General features: G+C 56.8%; 2 protein-coding genes across 2 annotated transcripts in view; one reads left to right on the forward strand and one right to left on the reverse strand.

The window, feature by feature from the left end:
- Window positions 1–2117, forward strand: part of ZAN (zonadhesin) — a 35779-nt gene extending 33662 nt beyond the window's left edge. The window contains exons 44-46 of the mRNA XM_088833271.1: window positions 348–488; window positions 1561–1663; window positions 1768–2117. Of these exons, the coding sequence (XP_088689397.1) occupies window positions 348–488; window positions 1561–1663; window positions 1768–1855 (332 nt within the window). The 3' untranslated portion in view covers window positions 1856–2117. The remainder of the gene's footprint in view (window positions 1–347; window positions 489–1560; window positions 1664–1767) is intronic.
- A 2195-nt stretch (window positions 2118–4312) lies between these two features.
- On the reverse strand, window positions 4313–21411 carry EPHB4 (EPH receptor B4). The gene is made up of 17 exons (XM_055410156.2): window positions 20898–21411; window positions 18298–18368; window positions 17788–18075; window positions 16716–17112; window positions 15277–15432; window positions 14814–15146; window positions 14363–14487; window positions 13514–13679; window positions 12049–12151; window positions 11764–11828; window positions 11538–11651; window positions 11175–11422; window positions 7985–8200; window positions 7553–7702; window positions 6929–7122; window positions 6610–6765; window positions 4313–5399 (listed from the first exon to the last, which is right to left on the reverse strand). The coding sequence occupies exons 1-17, from the start codon at window positions 20947–20949 to the stop codon at window positions 5270–5272; spliced, it is 2964 nt and encodes a 987-aa protein (XP_055266131.2). The 5' UTR covers window positions 20950–21411; the 3' UTR covers window positions 4313–5269.
- Window positions 21412–21868: the final 457 nt, after the last annotated feature.

Genomic DNA, 21868 nt, shown 5'->3' on the forward strand with positions numbered 1-21868 from the left:
ATCTCTCTCTCCCTCTCTCTCCCGGGAGGGACAAGGCAGAGGCCCTGTCTTCCCTGGGCCTCTGCTCTCTGCTCTGCATTAGTGTCTCAAGATCTCCTTTAGTCCTTACTCAGCACTTGGGGTGAGCATAGCATTCCCACATTATAAGGTAAAGAAAATGGAGTTCAGAAGAGAGTAAGCAGTTCCCCCAGATCTCAGGGGTATAGAACCAGGACTGGAAGCCTGGCCAGCGGACCCCAGCGAATCTCTCTGGGAGAAATTCTTCCCCGGCATCCCACCCCCCAGGCCCCTCTCCCTGGCTTGAGTGTCCTCCCAGAACCCCCTCCCACCTGCTTCCATCCTTGCAGACAGCCCGTGCCTACAGAACCCCTGTCAGAATGATGGGCGGTGCCGGGAGCAGGGAACCCACTTCACCTGTGAGTGCGAACCTGGTTATGGGGGAGACCGCTGCATGGAGCCGCGGGATGTACCTCCCCCCGAAAAGCCAGGCAAGAACTTCACCCCAGACCTGTATCCTCACAAGCTCCTCACCTTCCCCACCAACAATGGCCACAGAATAAGTCTGTGTATATAATATTAACCTCAGTATCTATTATAGATGTATGCGTGTGTGTGTGTGTGTTAGTTGCTCAGTTGTGTCCGACTCTTTGTGACCCCATGGATTATAGCTCACCAGGCTCCTCTGTCCATGGGATTCTCCAGGCAAGAATACTGGAGTGGGTTGCCATTCCCTTCTTCAGGGGCTCTTCCCAACTCAGGGATCGAACTTGGGTCTCCCTCATTGCAGGCAGATTCTTTACCGTCTGAGCCACCAAGGAAACCCATAGATGTATAGTAGATAGTATATTATCAAAGTCTTATATTACTATATGAGATGTAATAGTATAATATTTGGATATGATCCCTAAAGATCAGCAGGCTCAGTATCCTCAAAGAATCTCAGAGCTCCTATGCCCTACCCTGCACTCTGGAATCTTCTCTCTGACCCTGAGCTCCCCACTCCTGTGATCTGTAGGCCTCACCCTGCTATTGTTCTCTCTTGTGTCCCCCTTAGCCTCCCTGGTACCTTTTATTAGTTTTCTCCATCCCAAACTATAATTCCCATGTGCTGCTGCACCAGCAATTCTCTGACTGTATCCTTGTGCCTAAGATCGGGGTGGGGCAAGGTTGTCTCTGGGACTCAGCCCCAGAGACATGGATTTGGTAGGTCTCAGTGGGGCCCCAAGATGCCTGCATTTTTTCACAAGCTCCCAGGTGACTGATGGAAATGATACCAGGGCTACTCTTGGAGAAGCACTGACCCAGCTGTTACCCTGGAATCTGGGGGACCAGCTGGGTGAATGTCCTTCTGAAGGGTTTGCGGGAGTTGTGTGTCCGCCAGGAGCAGGAGGGCGGCACCAAGGTCACGAAAGCCCTGGGAGTGGTGGCTTCCTGGAGGGAGAGACAGGACGCAGAGACGTGCAGGGAATGCAGTCCATCCAGGGTGGCAGCTGAGGACCGGAAGGGAGTATCCCCCTCGCCCCTTATCCCACACCCCTATTTCTGTTCCCTGCACCCCAGAAGCATCCAACTTTGCCTCCATCCTGTTGCCACTGCTGGTGCCCGTGGTGATCGTAGTGCCAGTGGCAGTGACCAGAGGATGCATTTCCAGGAGGAAAAGGAGGTGAGTTTCTGGAAAGGAGCAGAGGGGGGTCGGCTGCTGGGGGAGCACACATGGGGAGTGGGTGTTGACTTTCGTCACTGGTGTCTGTTCGCCACGCTGTCTAGGGAGAAAATGCAGAGCCAGACCGGAGGCAAGCCACTGGGTACAGGTGAGCCCCAGCCCCATGGCCCACAGCTTTGGCGCCTGGCCTGAGGCTGCCTCTTATCCACGTTTTCTCTCTTTTTCCTCAGATTTTAGTCCAGAGCAAGCCCTCAGAGTCGCTCAGTTCTGAGCTGTCCACAGAAAAAAGATAAAATTATTTATTTTGGAGATGTGACTTTCCACATGATTCTGGTGGAGGAAGGGTCTGTGAGGTGGACCTCGGTGGGGAGAGACAGAAGGGAGATGCAGGCCGGGGACCTAAGGCTGGATGCTCCAGAAAGTGTCCATAGGGAGGGGAACTGAGGCCTGAGGACATAAGGGGCTGTCTGTCCCTTAGACAGAGTCCCATGAGGGGCTTTGGGGATACAGGAGAAAAGAGGTCACCCCAGGAATCCTAGTTCTTATAGGTCTTGGCCTCTGAGCTTCCCACCTGGGTAAGTGAAAGGTGATCCTGAGGTTTTATGTTTCTAATGATGAGATTAAAGCTCTGGGCAGAGGCTCAGGATGGGAAATGTGACTTTTTCCAAAGGGTGAACTGGCCTGTGACCCAAAGGGCCTTGGGGTTGCTGTGGTAACTGAGGGTGGGGGCTGAGGCCCGGCTTGGGAGGAGCTTGGAGCTTCATCCTACTGGGAGTGACCGGCTCACCTCAGCCAAGGGCCAAAGTGCAGACATGCCCTCCCTGAGCCCCACACCTCATGCCTCCCACCAGGCAGGTCCTGGGGAAGGGGGCTGGGACGTCCTGCGCGGGCTCTAAGAAGAAAAGGAAGGCTGCCCACTGGGCTCAGATATGAGATACCAAGGACAGGGATGCCAAAGCAGGCAGGACCCTAGGTTCTAGAAAGGAATCCTTACTCTGTCTGTCCTCCAAATGAGCCCAGTGGGCACTTTCATGTGGCTGACCCAAGGAAGCGAGACCCAACTTGCTTGGAGAAAGGGCTCCAAGAAGGAAGGGGTGGCCCCGGCCAGGTCACCCTGCCTCTTAGCTGGAGGGAGCAGCTCACACTCTGGAGCTGGGCTGGCTGTGTTTAACCTGAGCATCACGGGACTCCCAGCGGCACGCCTGGCACCACCCGTTGTCCCCCCGCACTGACCTCCCTTTTCCTGCTCTTTGACCCTTTGCCTCTCTGTTCTTCATCTGTGTCCGGCTCCCCTGACCTCTGACCCACCTAAGGTCTCCTTATCTAGCCTGGATGTCTGGTTGGCAGTGGTAGGAGGTGGCCTGGACCAGCATCCTCCCTAAGTCCTCAGCAGGACAGAGTCCCGCCCATCCTGTTAGAGGTACAAACATGACCATGTCATCAAGGAAGGCAACAGAGGATTCCAGAGCATTAGATTCCCAAAGGCAGTAGCAGAAGCAGGAAACTGGGGACAGGACCACTCCTGGAGGCTTCCTGGGCTGGGAGGGGCAGAAGCTGGGATTTGGGGTCCTGTACCAACCCTGGCAAAGCTTCCCTGGTGGCTCAGATGGTAGAGAATGTGCCCGCAATGCGGGAGACCCAGGTTCAGTCCCTGAGTTGGGAAGATGCCCTGGAGAAGGGCATGGCAACCCGTTCTAGTATTCTTCCCTGGAAAATTCCATGGACAGAGGCACCTGGTGGGCTACAGTCCATGGGGTCACAGAGTTGGACATGACTGAGCGACTCACACACACCAACCCCAGCGCAACAGGGGGCAACTGAGATGCAAACATGGCAAGGCTGCACCAGCTTGACGAAGCAGGCTGGGTCCAGGCCTGCCCCTGCAGCTGTCCCCTGGGGCGGGCAGGCAGGGCAGCTGAAGCTGGTGAGAGACATCAGGGAATTGACCCCAGCCTCATCTTCCTGCTCAGGAGGGAGAAGTTGGGGGAAGATACTCAGGTGGTTTCCCCTCCCTTCCCAAGAGGCTGGGAGAACCTGCCTGGGCAGCATCTTGAAAGGGGAATTGTCCTCCAGACCCAGCCCAGTGTGTGTGTCTGTGTGTGTACATACACGTGGGGGGTCTGTGTCCTTCATGCCAGCCCCTGCCCCTCCCCCACAAGCAAATGCAGACACTCCCCCACTGCCTCTAAACCAACCCCAGCTGTCAACATCTGGCCCACATCTGTCTCCCTCATCTGACGGGGTGTCCACCCCAGCAGATCCCTCTCCCCACGTCAGGGGGCTGTAGGGCCACAGCCCCGAGCTCTACGCCTCCCCTGTCTCATAGAGCCCCTCATCCAGGGCTCAGAAACCAGGGTGGGGGGGCGGGGAAGGAGGGCAGCCCCACCCCGGAGGTGCCCCAGGCTCTTGGCAGAGCCATCTGGAGCCGTTAGAAGCAGCTGCCAATGACTCATCTCCAGTGCCCCCACCCCACCACCTCACACACCCTGGGGCTGGGAACCAAGCACCCAGCCCCCACCTCCACCACAGCCCTACCTCCAGACCTCCGACCCTCTGTCAGCCTGGCTCAAAAGCCCCTCCATACCAGAGCCCCCCTCTACAGAAGTCTATTCCATCACCCCCCCCACTCCTAATCATCCCCAGAGTGAAGACACTTCCCATTTTCTTTTATTTATACAAAACAATCGTTTTAAATATAATTTAAGAACCCCTCCAAGCACCGGTGTCTGTCTCTGCTTTCCAGCACTTCCCCCCCAACACCCCACTCATGGACACAGCTTGGGGGTACTTGGGGGGCAGGGAAATGTCAGGGGGTTGTGGTGTGACCAAGGCACTGTTCTGAAAACAAGACACAACGACGGGTCCCTGTTTACACTTGGGCTGAAGAGGCAATAATGAAACAGGTCCCCTCTAACACAAAAAGTTATGACAAGGACTGTAGAAAACAAAAAACAAAAACCAAAAAGAAAAAAAGGAAAAATAAGACCAAAAACAAAAAATTAAAACTCAAAAACCTTCAATATGAAGGCAGCAGATGGGGGAGGGGCATTTACAAGGGAAAACTGAGTTCGGCGGAGACAGCAGCAAGGTTGGGACAGCCAAGTCCAATGATTTAGTCACTGGGCCATGACGCCCCTTCCCGCCTCCCGAGCTCGCAGGCTAGTCCCCCCTTCTCTTTGGTCTGCAGGGCCGCTGCCCTTCAAGGTGAGGAGGGGCACCTGGGGGCCCTAATTGGGGATCTAAGGGAGGCTGTGGAGATCGTGCCCAACTAGCCCTGGGATGTTGGCAGACTCCGGGGGCTCCTTTCCCTCCGGTCACACCCAATCCTGAGGGAAGGGCTCTTGCGCCCTCGGTTTGGGGTCCCCCCGCCCCCCGCAGGGAGAGGGGGGAGCATAATGATTCCACACTGCAGAATCCCCAAATCCTCTCTCTCCAAACTGCCAGCTCCCCGCCCCCATGGGTTCAAAGTGCAATCCAGTCAGTGGGGTGTGGGGATGGGAGCCTCTTGGGTCACCCCCACCCGACTCTGCCCCAGGAATAAAGGGATCCCCGGGCGCTGGAGTCCCTGCCGCTCCAGAGCTACGGAGCCAGGCGTGCAGATGCAGTTCAGTACTGGGGGGCCGGTGCTCCAGACCCGCCTGGGGATCCAGGCTTGGCATGGGACTTCATGTGCTGGACACTGGCCAGGATTTTCTTCTGGTGTCCCGCCAGAGTTACTCCGATTCGGAGCAGGTCCCTGGGGAAGAATGAACAGCTAGGTGAGACCACTAAACTCCCAGGTCACCTCTTTCAAAAACCCCTCCCCTGCTCAGGCGTGCCAGCCAATCAGAACGGCCAGCGGGGAAGCGGGTAGATGTCAATAGTTGTCGGGCAGTTTCCGGGGCTGGGGGCCGATTTAGGTGCCCGGCACAGTTCTGCGCGGCCGCAGTAGGGGGCGAGGCTAGGTACCCGCAGGGATAGAGAAACAAGGGGTGGTGGGCTGCGATGCGCCCTGGATGCTGAAACTAGAAGGAAAGGCAGAGAATCAGGGAAGAGGAGAAATGAAAGGGAAAGAAAAGCCCATAAAATGAGGTTGGTGAAAGAATGCTTCAGAGGACAAAGAAGTCAGAAGGAAAAGTCTTCCGAACAGAGAAATCAAAAGGAAAAATCGGAATGAGAAAGAGAGCGAGGAGGAGCTGGGTGGGTGGAGAAGGGAATGGGGAGAGAGGACAGAGACTGCTCCCAGCCCGCGTCCTGATGTGGGAAGGCTGAGATACGAAAGAAACGATGAGAAGTGGAAGGCAACAACCCATGTCAGTGAACCCGTGTCAAGGGAAAGCTCAAGCCAGTCAGGGAGGAGGAGCCTAGACCTGCTGGGACAAGACAAGCTTCCCAAGGAAAGGGCCTCTTGGACCCTCTGTGTCTGGATTTCTAGTCTTATTTCTGTGATTCAAAGCCGGGGTGAGAGGAGTCTTTGGGAGAGGAATGGAAAGGTGGAAAGAGGAACCAGGGAGGGGCCAACTAGGGGAAAGCAGTATTTGGAAGGCACTGGAATTGTAAAACCATTTAACGTTAAAGCTGGAAAGGATTTCCCAAACCCAGGCCAACCTTCTCCTTTTATGGGTGGGAAAACATCCAGAGCTGACACGTTGTTAATGTGAGAGCAGGGTCTGGAATGCAGATAGATGCACAAAGATAGATACAGATTTCGAGGCGGGAGCGAGATGGCCCAAGGCCGAGGTGCAAGGGGGTGAGGCGGGCACAGCTGACCTGGAAGATTCCAGAGCTCTCAGCCCCTGCAGCTGTTACTGTTTTCGGGGGGAGGGGCTCTAGAATGGGCACCAGAAGTTGACCTCAAAGGCCCCTGCTGAAACTGTGGGCCTGACTCTGGTCACCCAGATTCCACCCCTCCTGGTTGCTTGGCCCTCACCACCGTTCCCCGGTCCCCAGCTCCCACCAGGACTTACTCAGTGGAGATCTGGCTGACCAGCTCAAAGGAGCCAAACCCAGCGGCTGCAAAGCTTTCTTCATATCTTCCCATCTTGATGGCTCGAAGCCACTCCCCCACCGAGCCAAAAGCTGAGTAGTGAGGCTGCCGCTGATCCAGGAGGGGGTGCGAGGCCCTAGGGGGCAAGGATGCGGAGGACACCCTGAGCACCAGGGTGTGTCAGAGTGGGGACGCAGAGCCCAGGCCTGGAGAGGCAGAAGGGGACCATCCCACATCCCACTGAAAGGACCGATACTTCCGGGCTGGCGGCGGGGAAGTGAGGTTCTCGGGGTCCTCACCCGCCGTTCTCCCGGGCCACGATTTTGAGGCTGGCAGGGTTCCGGATCATCTTGTCGAGGGCGCTGACCACCTGGGGGAAGCGGGGCCGCGCATTCCGGTCTTTCTGCCAACAGTCCAGCATGAGCTGATGCAGGGAGGTGGGGCAGTCTGGGGGTGGGGGCAACCGGTAGTCCTGTTCAATGGCGTTGATCACCTGGAATGATGGGTGGGAGAAGCACTGGGTGAGGGCGTCAAGGGGAAATTGAAGCTGCTAAAGGACCCCAGGGAAGTGGCGACTTAACAGATGCTGGGATGGGTGCTGCAGGCCCCCAGAAGGGCTAACCTAGGGGTGGTCCTCCCGGCCAGGGCCCAGGCTGGCTGTGGCTCAGTGTCCTAGAAGCTCTTGATCTATGATCCAGACATGTAACCTCCCAAGCCTGCCCTCCATCTCCGCCTCCGTCTGTGACCAGAGGAGCTGTTACCAAACTCTCGACACAGATAGCCTCTTCACCATGCCACTCTCACCACCTCAAGGACCCAACAGTGATGAGCTCTCTGAGAAGGCATCCCCTGCCACCCTGCCGCCCCACACCCCAAGAGTTAAGACATTCCAGGGCAGGTTGGTGGGACTACGGGATACTTACATCTTGATTGCTCATATCCCAGTATGGCCGCTCCCCAAATGACATGACCTCCCACATGACAATCCCGTAGCTCCAGGCATCACTGGCAGATGTGAACTTCCGGAAGGCAATGGCCTCAGGGGCTGTCCAGCGGATGGGAATCTTTCCTCCCTAAAGACGGGGGAGGACAAGGTGAGCTGAGGGACTCCCAGGACTCAGGCATTCTGCGTCTCCCCCAGCTCAGGCCTCCTCAATGGCCAGCTCCCCAACTCTATTCTTTTCCCAGACTCTTGGCAGCCAGGTTCCTTAAGCTGATCTCCCAGTGCCCACGTCCGCCACAATGTAGGTCTGCTCCGACATCCTGGCCTGGACCAGAGCTGTCAGTCCCTCAGCCTCCCGCCTTTCCAACCCGGCCCTGAGAACCTAGATCACATGGTCGTCCCCCAGCCTCACCAGAGAGCTTGTGTAGGTGGGGTCGGAGGAGTTCTCCTCCAGGAATCGGGAGAGGCCGAAGTCTGAGACCTTGCAGACGAGGTTGCTGTTGACTAGGATGTTGCGGGCGGCCAGGTCTCGGTGGACGTAGCTCATCTCGGCGAGGTAGCGCATGCCCGAGGCGATGCCCCGTAGCATGCCCACGAGCTGGATCACTGTGAACTGGCCATCGTTCAGCTGGAGATGGACATGGTGGGGGTCGCAGTTAGGACGCCCCTCTTTCCCTGACATTCTAAACCATATGTACGGGACTCCCCCAGTGCTCTAGTGGCTGAGACTCTACACTCCCAATACAAAGGTGTCAACCTGGTCGGGGAACTAAGATCCCATAAGCCACAGCTAGGGGTTCGAGTGCTGCAACTGAAGATTCTGAAATCAAGATCAAAGACCTTGCCTGCCACTACTAAGACCCAGCCCAGCCAAATAAATCAATAAAAACAAATACATTAAAAAAAAACCTTCCAGACCCATCTCACGCCCGCCTGTAGGGCAGGCCTGCCGACATCCCCGGTAAACCCCTTCTGCTTTCTTTTACTCCTGAGTTCTCTCAGTCCTCTCTGCAGTATCGTGACACAATGCTCATAACTGTCCCGGTTTCAAATACATGCACTCAACTCTCTCGTAATTAGATTATAATGAGCCGGGAACCTACTGTATAGCACAGGGAACTCTGCTCAATGTTATGTGCCAGCCTGGATGGGAGGGCGGTTTGGGGGAGAATGGGTCCGTGTATATGTATGGCTGAGTCCCTTCACTGTTTACCTGAAACTATCACAACACTGTTAATCGGCTATACCCCAATACAAAATGTTTCAGTGTTAAAAAAATAATAAAAATTAAAATTTAAGGAAGATTATACTTTCTTCCATTTAACCTAGTACAGTGCATTCCATCCAGGAAATATTAGACAAATGGTTTGAATCTAACATGTTCTTTCTATGACAGCAACAGAGCAATGACGGTTACAAGTGTGCTCTGAAGACACCTGTCTCCAGGTGGAGAGGTGTGCCTTGGCACTGATCCAGCCACACTCTCGCTCAGCCCTCTTGGACCAGCTGTATATAGGATGCAAGAGAATGGTGAGGAGTTGGGTGTGATCGGTAACCACAGCACCAAAACCAAGGTCTAAAGCCCGACCTTCACCTTCATAGAGTCTGCTCCCACCAGATAAGCCCGCCAGTCACGGATGGTTAACTAAGCCCATCCTCTGGGTTCAGCTCTGGGTCCAGCTAGCATGCAGGGGATTCCTGGCAGCCCTGCAAGGCCAGCAATGCCGAGTCCAGAAACTGAATTCTGAACCCATCCTCCAAACCTGCACCTGCTCACACCTTGCACCTCAGTTGGTGGCCTCACTTCCAGGCACTCAGAGTACAGACCTCGGAGTCTCCACGATTCTTCTCTCTCCCCTGTTCACAGCCTCTGATCCATCAGCAAGATCTGCCAGCTATGCCTCCAAAACACACCCCAAACCCAACTGCTTCTCCACACCCACTGGAGACCCCACGGCCTGAGTGACTGCCAGTCTCCTCATCGGCAGGCTTCCCTGGTGGCTCAGCAGTAAAGAATCTGACTGCAATGCGGGAGACCTGGGTTCAATCCCTGGTTTTGGAAGATCCCCTGGAGAAGGGAGAGGCAACCAACTCCAGTATTCATGCCTGGCAAAGTCCATGGACAGAGGAGGCTGTCCTCCTCTGTCTCCTCATGCCAGAGGAAAATTCCATGGCAGGCTACAGTCCTTGGGGTCGCAAAGTGTTGGACACGACTGAGCGACTATCACTCCTGCTGATATCCTCCCCGAAGCTTCCTCTTTTCGACTTCTAATCACACCCACAGTTCTAAGGCCACGAGACCCAGCCGCTAACTACGACGTGATCCACCACTGCTCCTCTGCTGACCTGGTTCAGCTTCACCAGCCTTTCTGATTCTCGAACACACCAGATCCCATATGATCTGGGGGGCTCTTCAGTCCCCAGTTTGCTTCCCCCTACCCCCATCTTCTCACAGCTGGCTTTCTCATCTACCCAGATGCCATCTCTTCTAAGACAGACCCCATTCCTTCTCCTGCAACCAGACAATGGAACAAACTCCCACATCCACGAGGCACTGCCCCAGTGTCTGCCGCAGCATCCCTCGTGATGGGAGCTGGGCAGCCTGTGTTTCCTAATGCAGTACCGTGGGAAGTACACCGCACCTCCTGATGGAGGCTGGCCAGAGATGTAGAACTCTGAACTTATCACAATGTTAGATACAGCTTCCCTTATGGGAAACACAGAGAAACAAGCTAAATGACCCCACGAGGAAGAATCCAATCAATCTAGAAAAGACATTTGAATGGACAAGTGGCCCAGGCCTTCAGCGTATCAGAACGACAAAGGACTGTCCTAGGATGTAAAAAGACTCAAAACAATAACTGCCAGTGCAATGGTTGATCCTGAACTGGATGCTGGGACACGTTGGGGACAACTGTTGAAATATGAGTATCACATAGGCGTTCGGTGACACCAGGGGGTTGTTGTCATTCTGTTAAATGCAACATTGTTTTGCTATGTAGAAAAACCTTTTGGGGACTTCCCTGGTGGTCCGGTGGTTAAGACTCTGCACTTCCCCTGCAGGGTGCACAGGTCTGACCCCTGGTCAAGGAAGTGCCACAGGCCGCGTGGTGCAGCCAAAAAAAAAAGTTTTTGTTTTTTTTTAAAAGATGCTTAGTAAAGTTTTAAAAAATGATAAAACTTCATACAATTTTGTTCAAGTAGCAAAAATGAGCTCTTTCCTCTCATTTCTATGAGCCTGTTTAATTTTTTTCATGTCTGAAATTTTACTTTCTATAAAAAGTTGTTTGTACTTGTTAACTTTCAGTCTCCTGCATTATACCAGCAGCTCGCCAAGAGCAGAGACGTTCAGGGCTCAAATTCCCGATGCCCCGGACAGTGGTGGGTGCACAAGGAGATGCTCAGTAAATATTTGTCACAAGGACAGATGACAGCCCCTCCAGATCCCGGGGTCGGCCGGCCCCAAGGGGAGACCAGTCCCAGGACTCAGCTTTCCCTGGTGGAAGATGAAGGGTGGAGGGTCAGCAACACGGGGTCCACTGTCTGTCCTGGGCTGTGCTGGGGGAGGGCAGGGTGGACTGGGGTGTTGTTGGGGGGCTCACCCGCAGAAAGGAGTCCAGGGCGCCGTTCTCCATGAACTCGGTGAGGATCATGACAGGCACGCTGTTGGTGACCACGCCCTCCAGGCGGATGATGTTGGGGTGCTCGAACTGGCCCATGATGGAGGCCTCGCTCAGGAACTCCCGCCGCTGCCGCTCCGTGTAGCCACCCTTCAGGGTCTTGATGGCCACACAGCTCTCCTTCTTCCCAGGGGCCTTCAGGCGCCCCCGGCACACCTCCCCAAACTCGCCTTCAGGAAGGATGCTGCGGGTCAGCTCTCCTCTCCCGAGGGGTCTGGCTGGCCCCGCCGCCCGTCCCATCACTGACACCACCCTCCTCCCCGGCACCAGGCGTTTTTGGCTCACCTGCGCCAATCACCTCTTCAATCTTGACATACGAGACGTCGATCTCTTTCGCAAACTCCCTGACAGCCTCATTAGGGTCTTCGTAAGTGAAGGGGTCAATGTAGACCTTAGTACCTGGGGAATCACATAGGGCCTGTTAGCCAAGAGGTGACTCCCACTGCACTCAGATGCCCCGGGCTCACAGCTCTCGCCCCAGCCCCGAATCCTCCAGGAAGGGCCTACCCACCGTGCCCGATGAGATACTGGCCGTGTTTGTCCGAGTACTCAGCTTCTCTCCCGTTGCTCTGCTTCCTGGAGCAGATGGGACAGAAGAGGGAAACTGAATCACATGTCCCAGAGAAAACTGAGTTCCAGAGGGAATGGATGGGAAGAGAGAAGCCGGAGTCAGAGAGGATTCCAAGTGAAAGCAGGTAGGTTCCCTAGACATCCAGGGAGCCTCAACCTAGAGCATGAGGGCGGGCGGCCAGCTCCAGGGGGTTCATCAGGGCCTCCAGGTGCCCAGGACGCTCACCTGAGGCAGAGAACTGCGACAACAATGACCACGACCACCAGCAGCACACCCACGACCGCCGTGCCTGCGATCAGCGCCAGCTGCTCCCTCCAGCTCTCACTCTCTGGGGGAGAAGATCCGAGATCAGGGGGACCCTGGGGGCCCGTGGGCTCCACTTGAGTCCCTCAGGGCTAGGGAAGAAATTTCCCCGCCTGAGTGGGTTGGATTCTGTTCTGTCATAAATACTGGTGACCACAAAAATGTCCCACTTGAATAGGAGGGACCTAAGGCTAAAAATAACAAAAACTGCTTTGGAACTGTGGTGCTGGAGAAGACTCTTGACAGTCCCTTGGACTGCAAGGAGATCCAACCAGTCCATTCTAGAGGAGATCAATCCTGGGTGTTCATTGGAAGGACTGATGCTAAAGCTGAAACTCCAATACTTTGGCCACCTCACGCGACGAGTTGACTTACTGGAAAAGAGTCTGATGCTGGGAGGGATTGGGGGTGGGAGGAGACGGGGACGACAGAGAATGAGATGGCTGGATGGCATCACCGACTCGATGGACATGAGTCTGAGTGAACTCCGGGAGTTGGTGATGGACAGGGAGGCCTGGCGTGCTGTGATTCATGGGGTCGAAAAGAGCTGGACACGACTGAGCGACTGAACTGAACTGAACTGAACTGAAGGCTAAAAATGAAAAGGTGAAAATAACCTAAATGTCCATCAACAGATGAATGGATAAAAAAAAAAGTGCAACAGCCACTCAACGGAGTATTTTTCGGCTATGAGGAGGAATGAAGTCCTGACATAATCTACGATGCGGGTGAACCTAGAAAACATTATGCCACGTGAAAGAAGCAGCAGCCAGTCACAAGACGGTGTCGTATGACAGCGTGTGTATGAAAGATTCAGAATGGGCCAATCGAGACACAAAAAAATGAGTTCTTGCCGGGGGCTGAGAGGTAATGGAAGGGGTATATGTGTCTTTCTGAGGTGCTGAAGTGTTCTAAAATTAATTACGGGTATGGTTGCACAATTCTGTGAATATATTACAAGCCAATGAATTATACATTTTAAATGGGTGAATCATAAGGTAGATGAATCATATCCCAATAAAACTGTAAAAAAAAATTAAAAGGTTTAGGACAAAAACCCTTGGGCCAGCATATAAAAACTATCAAAGTGTCACCTCATTTAATTCTTGGAGCCCTGGGAGAGAGGCCTCCTATTTCCAAAGTGTTGGATGAGAGAGCTGGGGCTCAGGGGTCAAGTTTTTGCTAAAGGTCACATAGTTGGAAAGCCGCTAAGCGGGCTTTCACACCCAGCTGTTGGATTTGGTTTCTATGTCCCATCGCCAAGCCAGAATGCCTCGCGGTGGAAAGAGAAGCAGGAGGCACGTGACTTCGGGGGTCCTGAGAGCCAAGGCCTCCTTGCCTGGTGGGGGACAGCCAACCCCAGGCATGCCCTGCTCCCCAGACTCACCATCCAGCTGGGTCTGGCTGTGGTGCTCCTGGCCAAAGGGCCCATAGCCGGCCTCGGAGCGTGCCCGCACCTGGACCAGGTAGCTGGCTCCCCGCTTCAGTCCCCGCAGCTCTGCCCGGTTCTCTGATGTCTTCAGGAACCGCACGCTGCTCGGGCCCTCGGCGCCCTGTTCCGGAGGAGAGGGGGGCTAGCCGTTAGCCAGGGCCCCCAGATTCCACGGCTCTCCCCATCTCCCCTGCCTTGGGTCTCCATCACTAGCATCTCCATCCTGTTGTGAGACAGGCGAGGCCTCTGTGCTCAGTTATGTATGCACTGGGGCTTCCCTTGTGGCTCAGCTGGTAAAGAATCCGCCTGCAATGCTGGAGACCCGGGTTCAATCCCTGGGTTGGGAAGATCCCCTGGAGAAGGGAAAGGCTACCCATTCTGGCCTGGAGAATTCCACAGACTGTACAGTCCATGGGGTCACAAGGAGTCAGATATGACTGAGTGACTTTCACTATGTATGCACTGAGCTGTGTATATTGCATGAATTAGACCGTTTAGTCTTGGTAGCCATTCTGTGGAGTAGGTGCCATTATTTAAAGCATTTTTTTTGCGGGGGCCATCCTGCTTGGCATGCAGGATCTTAGTTCCTCGACCAGGGGAAGTGTGGAGTCCTAACCACTGGACCACCAGGAAATTCCTTTCCTAAGTGTTTTACAACAAAGACATGAAGCTCAGAGAGGCCAAGAGGTTGACCCAAGATCATTTAGCTGGTATATGGCAGATGCCTACAATTCAGGTGTCCCGGCCCCTGGAGCAGGTCCCACTGCTCACCACGACCCACCCAGGGCAGGGCCTGGTTCTCACCTTCTCATGGTACTTGACCTCGTAGTCCAGCACTGCTCCGCTGGGTGCCCGGGGAACGGCCCATGCCAGGCTCAAGCTGCTGGGTGATGACCGAGTCACCCGGATGTCAGACACTGGGGGTGGCACTGTGAGAGACAGACGCGTTGGGGCCCTGGAGCGGGGCAGGTCTGGCCCTTATCTTCCCCAGCTCTCCCTCTGCTGGCCACACTTGTCTGGGTCCTCCAGCTGTTTTGGGATTTCCTCCTGGCTCTCTCTGAACTCTGGAGCCGGCCTTTGCATCTATTTAACACTCTCTTTCTGCCTCGTGCCCCAAAGGCGTTGACCCAGTGTATTTCCTGGGACCTCCACTCCCCAGCTGCTGCCTTTTGCCTGCCTCAGGCCTTTAGACTGTTCACCCCCCTCACTGGCCTCTCCCATCTAACCACAGGCTGCCCCCGGTCCCCAGTCTCACCCTCACGGTCGGTGGTGACATTCACAGCCTCAAACGGGACCGGCCCACTGGCCAAGGAGGATACCCCATTCAAGGCGGTGACCTCGAAGGTATAGGTGATGTCAGGACGCAGCCCGCGAATTGCCACCCAGGGCTCCACCAAGTCCCGGGGGCCGGGGTCGAAGGTCAGGTCTCCCCCGCAGGGCGTGCAGGACCCACCGGGGCGGCACTCCCGGCAGCGAAGCGCATAGGTGAGGTCCTCCCGGCCGCCTGACTCGAGGGGCGCACTCCACTCCAAGCGCAGGGTGGAGCCGTTCAGGCGGGGAACCACGCTTCTTGGGGCAGATGGCGGGGCTGCGGGAGACCAGGGTGTCAGGCGGAGGCTGAGACAGTGGCTGGGCACCAGGCCAGGGTCAAGAGGAGGAAGGCATGGAAAGACAGGGGCTGGGGTGAGGGGTCAACCCAGGGGTCGCTGACCACTTACTGGTACAGGGCGCACTTCGGGGGTCTGTGTTGGCTCGGAAGTACCCAATGCGACACTGGCAGATGGACGAGCCAATGGCGCTGGAGTGGCTGTTGGCTGGGCACGGCTGGCAGGACCCCTCCCCAGACAGGGGCTTGAAGGTGCCCTGAGCACAGGCTGAGAGACAGAAAGCGTGCGTCAGAACTCGCATCAAAGACATTCAGTGGTGGGGCGGGGGGTGGAGATCCGGGGCAGGGGATGACATTCAGTGGTTATTAGAGGTGCGTGAGGCACTTCCCAGGTGGTCCTGTGATTAAGTCTCTGAGCTCCCACCGCAGGGAGTGAAGGTTTGATCCCTGCTCAGGGAACGAGGGTCCCACATGCCACATAGTGTGGCCAAAAAAATTAAAAAATCAAGTTGCATGAGGTGCAAAGAGGGAAGCAGGTAGTGAGGAGCTCAGAAACTTGGCCTGTAAGAGGAGAAGACTTTCCTCCAGATCAAGGGTCTGAACCCTGGCGTGCACCCCTCACCACCCCATGGCAGCCTGGTGAAGCTCAAGATCAAGACCCTTGCTCAGAATAGTGATTTTAAACATACACCATAAAATACACAGATTACCAATAAAACGAAGTTAAGTAAAAATACAACGATCAAAACAAGTGGAGAAGGGAATGGCAACCGACGCCAGTATTCTGGCCTGGAGAATTCCATGGATAGAAGAGCCTGGTGGGCTATAGTCCATGGGGTCGCAAAGAGTCATATACAACTGAGTGACTAACTACACATACACATTAAGAATAAAGATACTTGAAAAAAAAATACAGCAAGAAAAGTTTACAACATGGCAAAGGGTGTGTTTCTCTATTAATGAGATACAGTTGCAGGACTGACAGCCAACGAAATTCTGAAGTCACAGAGACTGAAAACAACATTTTGCCCTTCTTGCAAATCATCTCTATTGAGCTGTGAAAACCCCCAGCATTTGAACGGGGCCCAAATCTCAGGTCTTGCTCTGACCGCTGTGCTGTGACTGACATTCCGTAAAAGGAGTGACCAGTTTCAGGTAGAGATGAGTGAAAAGGAAAAGCCATCTTTTTTTTTTCTTCCATCATGGTTCGCAGATTCCCTTGTCCTATCTACAAAATCCAGGTTAAGAACCTCTGCTCTCAAGAACAAGCTGAGTGAGAATTCAGTATCAGTAAATTAGAGGAAACCAAAATGAATAGGACTACAGTTCACGAAGCCTCTGAGTCCAACATGGTCCCCTAGCCCAGGAGAGCCTGTCAAGTCCAGAAAGCAACTGCGTGGAGTCAGAAGCAAGAGCGAGGAGAGCTCAGAACGGTGCTGGGGGCCCTGAAAACACACCCTCCAGTAAATAAGTGCAAGGACAGCAAAGAACATTCAAAATGGAAATCTTGAGAAGCGGTCCCCGAGCAGGATACCAGCCCCTTCCCCTCACCTCGGCACTTGGTGTTCCCCTCGGCAGCCTCGAACCCCGCATTGCAGCTGCAGCCCGTGACTGGCTGCTCGGCCCACTGGCCATCTTCCCGGCAGTAGAGGCTGGGGCTGGGGCCGGGGGCGGGCATGGCGTTGGCCACGCAGCTGCCGGCCACGGGCACCACCAGCTCCCGAGGCACGGTCTCCGGGAAGTAGGTGAGGTTCACGGTCTGCTGGGCGCACTTCTTGTAGAAGAGGTGCAGGGACAGCAGGGCCATGCAGGCGCCCTGGTCCTGGAAGGCCAGGTAGAAGCCGGCCTTGGTGAGCGGGCCCAGGCGTAGCGTCTTGACGTTCACCTTCCCGGTGGCCTCGGCCCCTGGGCGCTTCCGGGTGAGGTGTTCAGCAGCCACTGTGTCCACCTGCCAGGGCGGGAAGAGACTCACTGCCACAGTCTTCCACTCCCCGAGGACCCCACAGGACTGTTTTGCCCAGGCTCACCCTCTCTGCGACCTGCTCAGTCCTATTCCAGGAGTTTCTCTCCACCTCTCCCAGTGTGCGCTTTCTTGCACGGCCCAACACTGTCCATTAACATTCGCTAATCTCCTATGAAGAGTCCAGCCTCCCCTTGCTGTGCACCCACTCACCCTACAGACACTTATCAATACCTATTCTAGGCCAGGCCCTAGATTCTGTGCCAAGGAAACAGAAAGGAAGGAAATGATGAAAAGTTAATGATAAGTTCAAAGTATAATGAGTGTGACAGCAGGCGGGAACCCAGAGCTGGAATCACAAGACAAGTAGGAGATGGGTGGGGAGGCAGAGAGAAGGCATTAGCTGGTGCAAAGGCTGTGAAGGGGCGAGGTGGGAATTCCTTGGCGACCCACTGGTTAGCACTTCACATTTTCACTAACAAGGGCATGTGTTCAATCCTTGGCAGGGGAACAAAGATCCGGCAAGATGTGCTGGCCCAGCCAAAAAAAAACGTGGACCCAGTGGAGTAGACGGGCCATTCCACCTAGCAGACCACCCGCTTCCCTCCTCAAGCTGGGGGCCTCCTGCTTCCATCCCCCAGGCCAGCCCCCGCACCCTGGTACCTTGATGTAGGGATTCTCCATCCAGGCTGGCGTGTGGGCCGTGGCCGTGTCCGCGTCGCTCTCGAAGTAGAAGACGGTGAAGGTCTCCTTGCAGGAGCGGCCAGCCCTCGGCAGGGAGAGGCACTCCAGCATGGTGAAGCGCAGCGTGGCGTACACGTGGACGGCCCCGCGGCGGGGGACCCAGCCCGTGCGCAGCCAGTGGGCCAGGCCTGGGGCCCGCTGCAAGTCACACACCTCATAGGTCCGAACGCTGTGCTGCTCCTCGTCCAGGCCGCTCAGCTCCTCCCACTGTGGGGAGAAGGGGGGCTGCTGAGCTGGTGGGCGAGGGTTAGTTCCAGGGTCTTTGCTGTGAAGCCAGGAGGGAGACTGGGGGGGGACCCTTGGGGGGCAAGGGCTCAGACGACACCTGCCCTGGCTGCTGAGATGTGGGGGGTAGGTGTATGGCACGGGAAGCAGCACCACAGTGGCCCCCCACCCCCATCGGTTTTCCTCCCGAGCCCCAGCTCTTACCTGCCCTTCTACCTGAGGGAATGTCACCCACTTCAGATCAGCAGTTTCCAATTTTGTGTTCAGCAGGGTCTCTGAGACAGACACACATACAGAATCAGTCAGAGCTTGGGAGAGACACAGGAAAACCTGGGAGCTGAGACAGACAGACAGGTCGAGGACGGGAGCCTGCCCTGCCCTCTGCCCACTTGCCCCACCCGTCCCCAGGTTTCAAGCCTCTTTTCTGAGCGCCAGTCCCGCCCCTAACAGCTGGCAGGCAGGGAGCTGACCCCCCAGGACTCCCAGGTCCAGGCCTCTGTGAACTGCTGTGCCCCAGAGAAGGGAAGACACAGCTGCTGAAAGGGGAAAAATGGGCAAACAGCTCAGAAAGGGCCAAACTCGAGCCCAGACCTGACCCTGACCTGACACGAGGTAGGGGGACACCCCTCCCACCAGGGTCTCCCTCCACCTCTGTAGTCCCTCCCCCAAACGCAAAGATGCTGCCTCTGTTCTCCCGACTCTGATCCTTCAGACCAAACATCCCAGCCCTGACCCCCCATCCCCTCCCCGCTGCCTAGCTGTCCTTGGAGGACGACGTCCTGAGGCCAGGACACTGTGGTTCTCTGCCCTCGGCCTCTGTCTGGGGAGGCCTCACATCTGGATTTGGTTACTGGAAAGAAGACGGGAGGGGGTTTTAGGGGTGTGGGTATGGGGGGTGAGCACACCTGGCTGGGCTCTGGCGGAAGCGGGGATTAGGAGAACTGCCCCGAGGAGGGTGGAGGGAGGGGAGGGGAATCCCCTGGGAGATGGGGGAGGGGGGCGCCACGGGTCTGGCTGGGGAGGAGCCCGCAGCACACCTGGGCCCAGGTCCCCCCTCCCGGGACTATAGGAGAGACAGGAAAGCAGGTGGGTAGGGCAGCCTCCTCCCAGAGCCCAGGTGATGTCCACTGAGGGCCAGGGATCAGGTGGAGGCCCGGCCAGCCCGAGGAGAGGCCCGGGCCCCCCATGGGTGGCAGGAGACAGCCCGGCACGCTGGGGACAGGATGCCCGGGTTCTGGGAAGCGGGTGGACAGAGGCAGCCGTCTCCACCCTCCATTGTTCCAGACTGGAGAGTGTTTTCCTGTCTCCAATTTACACACTGTCTGTTTCAGGCTGTCCTGGGCGCTCCAAGCGGCTACCGCTTCTCTCATCCTATCGCGGTCCTGCCTGCCTCCCTCTCTTGGAGCCGTCCCTTCTCTTGCCTCTCACCTCTCCCCTGCTCTCTGGCCACCTCCATCTCTCTGACTGTCACTCTGCTTTCTGTCTCCCATCTGTCACCTTCACTGGGGCACAGGGCCTTGGATAAAAGACTGAACGCCTGCCTCAGTCTGCTCACCTGTAAAATGGGGGGTAACAATACTTCCCACCACAGGGTTGTTGGGACCGTGAAAACTGAAAGCGCACAGCACTGGGCCTTGGGTTCGGCAAGCACTTAGACAACAGGAATTCGAAGTTACTCCCTGTTCCCCTTGGCATCTTTCGTTCTCTCTCACCACATGTCATCCTGGCGGGTTTTCTCCCTGCTTCGCCTTCCCCCTTCTCTCTCTCTGGTTCTTTCTCGGTCTTCCTGAGCCCAGCAAGTCTCCCTTCTCCCCCACACCCTGCCTTTGATCCCCAGTCCAGAGCAGCACTGCCCAGCCTGGAGGAGACGTGTTTCCAACTGCCTTTGATTCCTTCTTCTCAGCAGCCCCCCATGGCCCACTCCCCAGAGACCCCTTTGATTGCAGGCAGTGAAGGAGGGGAAGGAGGCAACTCATTGAAAGGAGATTAGGGCTGTGGGAGGAGGGTTTATAGGGCTCTCCGCTTCCCAGCTAGAGGTTGAGGGGAGGGCAGAGGCTCATGGATAGAGTAACATTTGCAGCCAGAAAAAGTAGAAATTTAAGAGAGCCTAGGAGACAGAAGTCAGGCTGAGTTCAGGGGACAAGAGGCAGGCTAGGGTTAGAGAAAAGGACTCTGGTGGGACTGGGGCAAGGGCTGGGGTCTACACTGCATTTAAAGGGCTGGAGTGCAGCCTGGGGAAGCCAGGGCAGGAGCCTCCCTGCTCCAGGGATCTTGGATTGGGGAGAGATTGGGAGGTTTGGAGACTTGAGTGCAGAACGCGGCCATCCCCAACGGCGGCGGGGGGAACTGTAGGATCAAGGTGTGAACGCTCTGGAATAGGGGGCGGGCGGAGTTTTATGGCCTAGCACAAAGTTCTGCCTGTCCTGTTGTTCCTCCAGAAATGTTTCCTCTTGTTTGGCGGAGGTGGGAAGAGGGACAGAAACTATGGAGAGAGTTCTGCAGGCTGGAGTCGGGAGAAAACGAAAGACTGCCAAGGGCGTCTTGAGACGCGAGTTTAAGAGTTCGGGGAGCCGGGACCGAGGCACGTCCCGGGACGGAGCTCGACTCCAAGTCTTTCCCAAACAAAAGAAAACTCCACTCCCCGCTGGGCCGCCTCCTCCCCGCCCCCCTCCCGCGCTAGCACTACTGGTCCGGAGCGTTCGGAGCTGGGGTGCCGGGTTAGGGGGAGACGAGGTCGGCCCTTCCACTCCGAGGCCCCTCTTCGGGGGCCCCAGAAGGGCCGGGTTGCCCCCAGGAGAACTCACCTTCTAGGGCTGCTGCAAGCGAAGCCCAGCAGAGCAGAGCCCGGAGCTCCATGGCGCCGCCTCACTATGGTTGGATCCGATCCGAGTTTGGGGGGCGCTAGCCCCCCCAGGTCTGAACCCCCGCCGGAGCGGGTGGACGACGACTCCCCGCGCGGGACTCGCTCGGGGCCCTCAGCGCGGGCCCATGTGGGCGCGCCGGGCACGGGGTGGCGGCGCCCAGGTGTGGCCCCGCGTCCCCGCCGCGCGCGCAGACGAGAAGGCGGGGGGCGTCCTGGCAGCGGCTGCCCGGGCGGGCGCAGAGCTAGACGTGGCTGGAGTCGGGGTCCCTCCGAGGCCTCGGGGTCCCGCCCCAGCAGGCTGCTGGGGGTGGGCCGGCCGCTCGTGGTCTCCCCCCCTCCCTGGAGTGGCGCTGCTCGTGCCTCCGGGCCGAGTGCGCTCCGCGCCGGCGGGGAGGGTGAGAGCCGAGCTGGGAGCGAAGCGGGAGGGAGGGAGACTGCGGCGCGGGGCGGGCGGGCTGGGGCTGCGCCGGGCTGGGGACTGGGCCGGGCGGCGCCTGGCCGAGAGGGAGGGGCGCGCGGGGGGCGGGGGAGCGCCCCCACCCCCAGCCGCGGCGGGGCGAGGGGGCCGGGGCGCGCTGATTGGCGCGCGCGCTGCTGAATAATTCATGAGGGGAGCGGAGCGGGGCGCAGAGCGGAGCAGGTCGGGAAGTTGGGAGAAAGTTTGGAGAAGGGGGAGGGGCGGCGGGCGCCGAGCCGGGGACCGCCCGGACCTGCACTGCAGCCGTGCGCCCTGGCGCGGACCGCGCGTGTCGGGGCCGCTGCCCAGGGATGCCCGCGCCCCCACGCCGCCACCGCCCCCGTCCCGGGCAGGCCTGAGCCCAGCAGACACCAGGGAGCAGAGAAACGCACCCAGCAGCTTGGAGGGCCGCACACGCGAAGTTGGATGCTTCCTGCGGACTTCGGATTCTTCTC

Source organism: Moschus berezovskii, chromosome 27 (genome assembly GCF_049115385.1).
Source record: "Moschus berezovskii isolate FMDL1 chromosome 27, NW_MosBer_1.0, whole genome shotgun sequence".
Classification (NCBI taxonomy): domain Eukaryota; kingdom Metazoa; phylum Chordata; class Mammalia; order Artiodactyla; family Moschidae; genus Moschus; species Moschus berezovskii.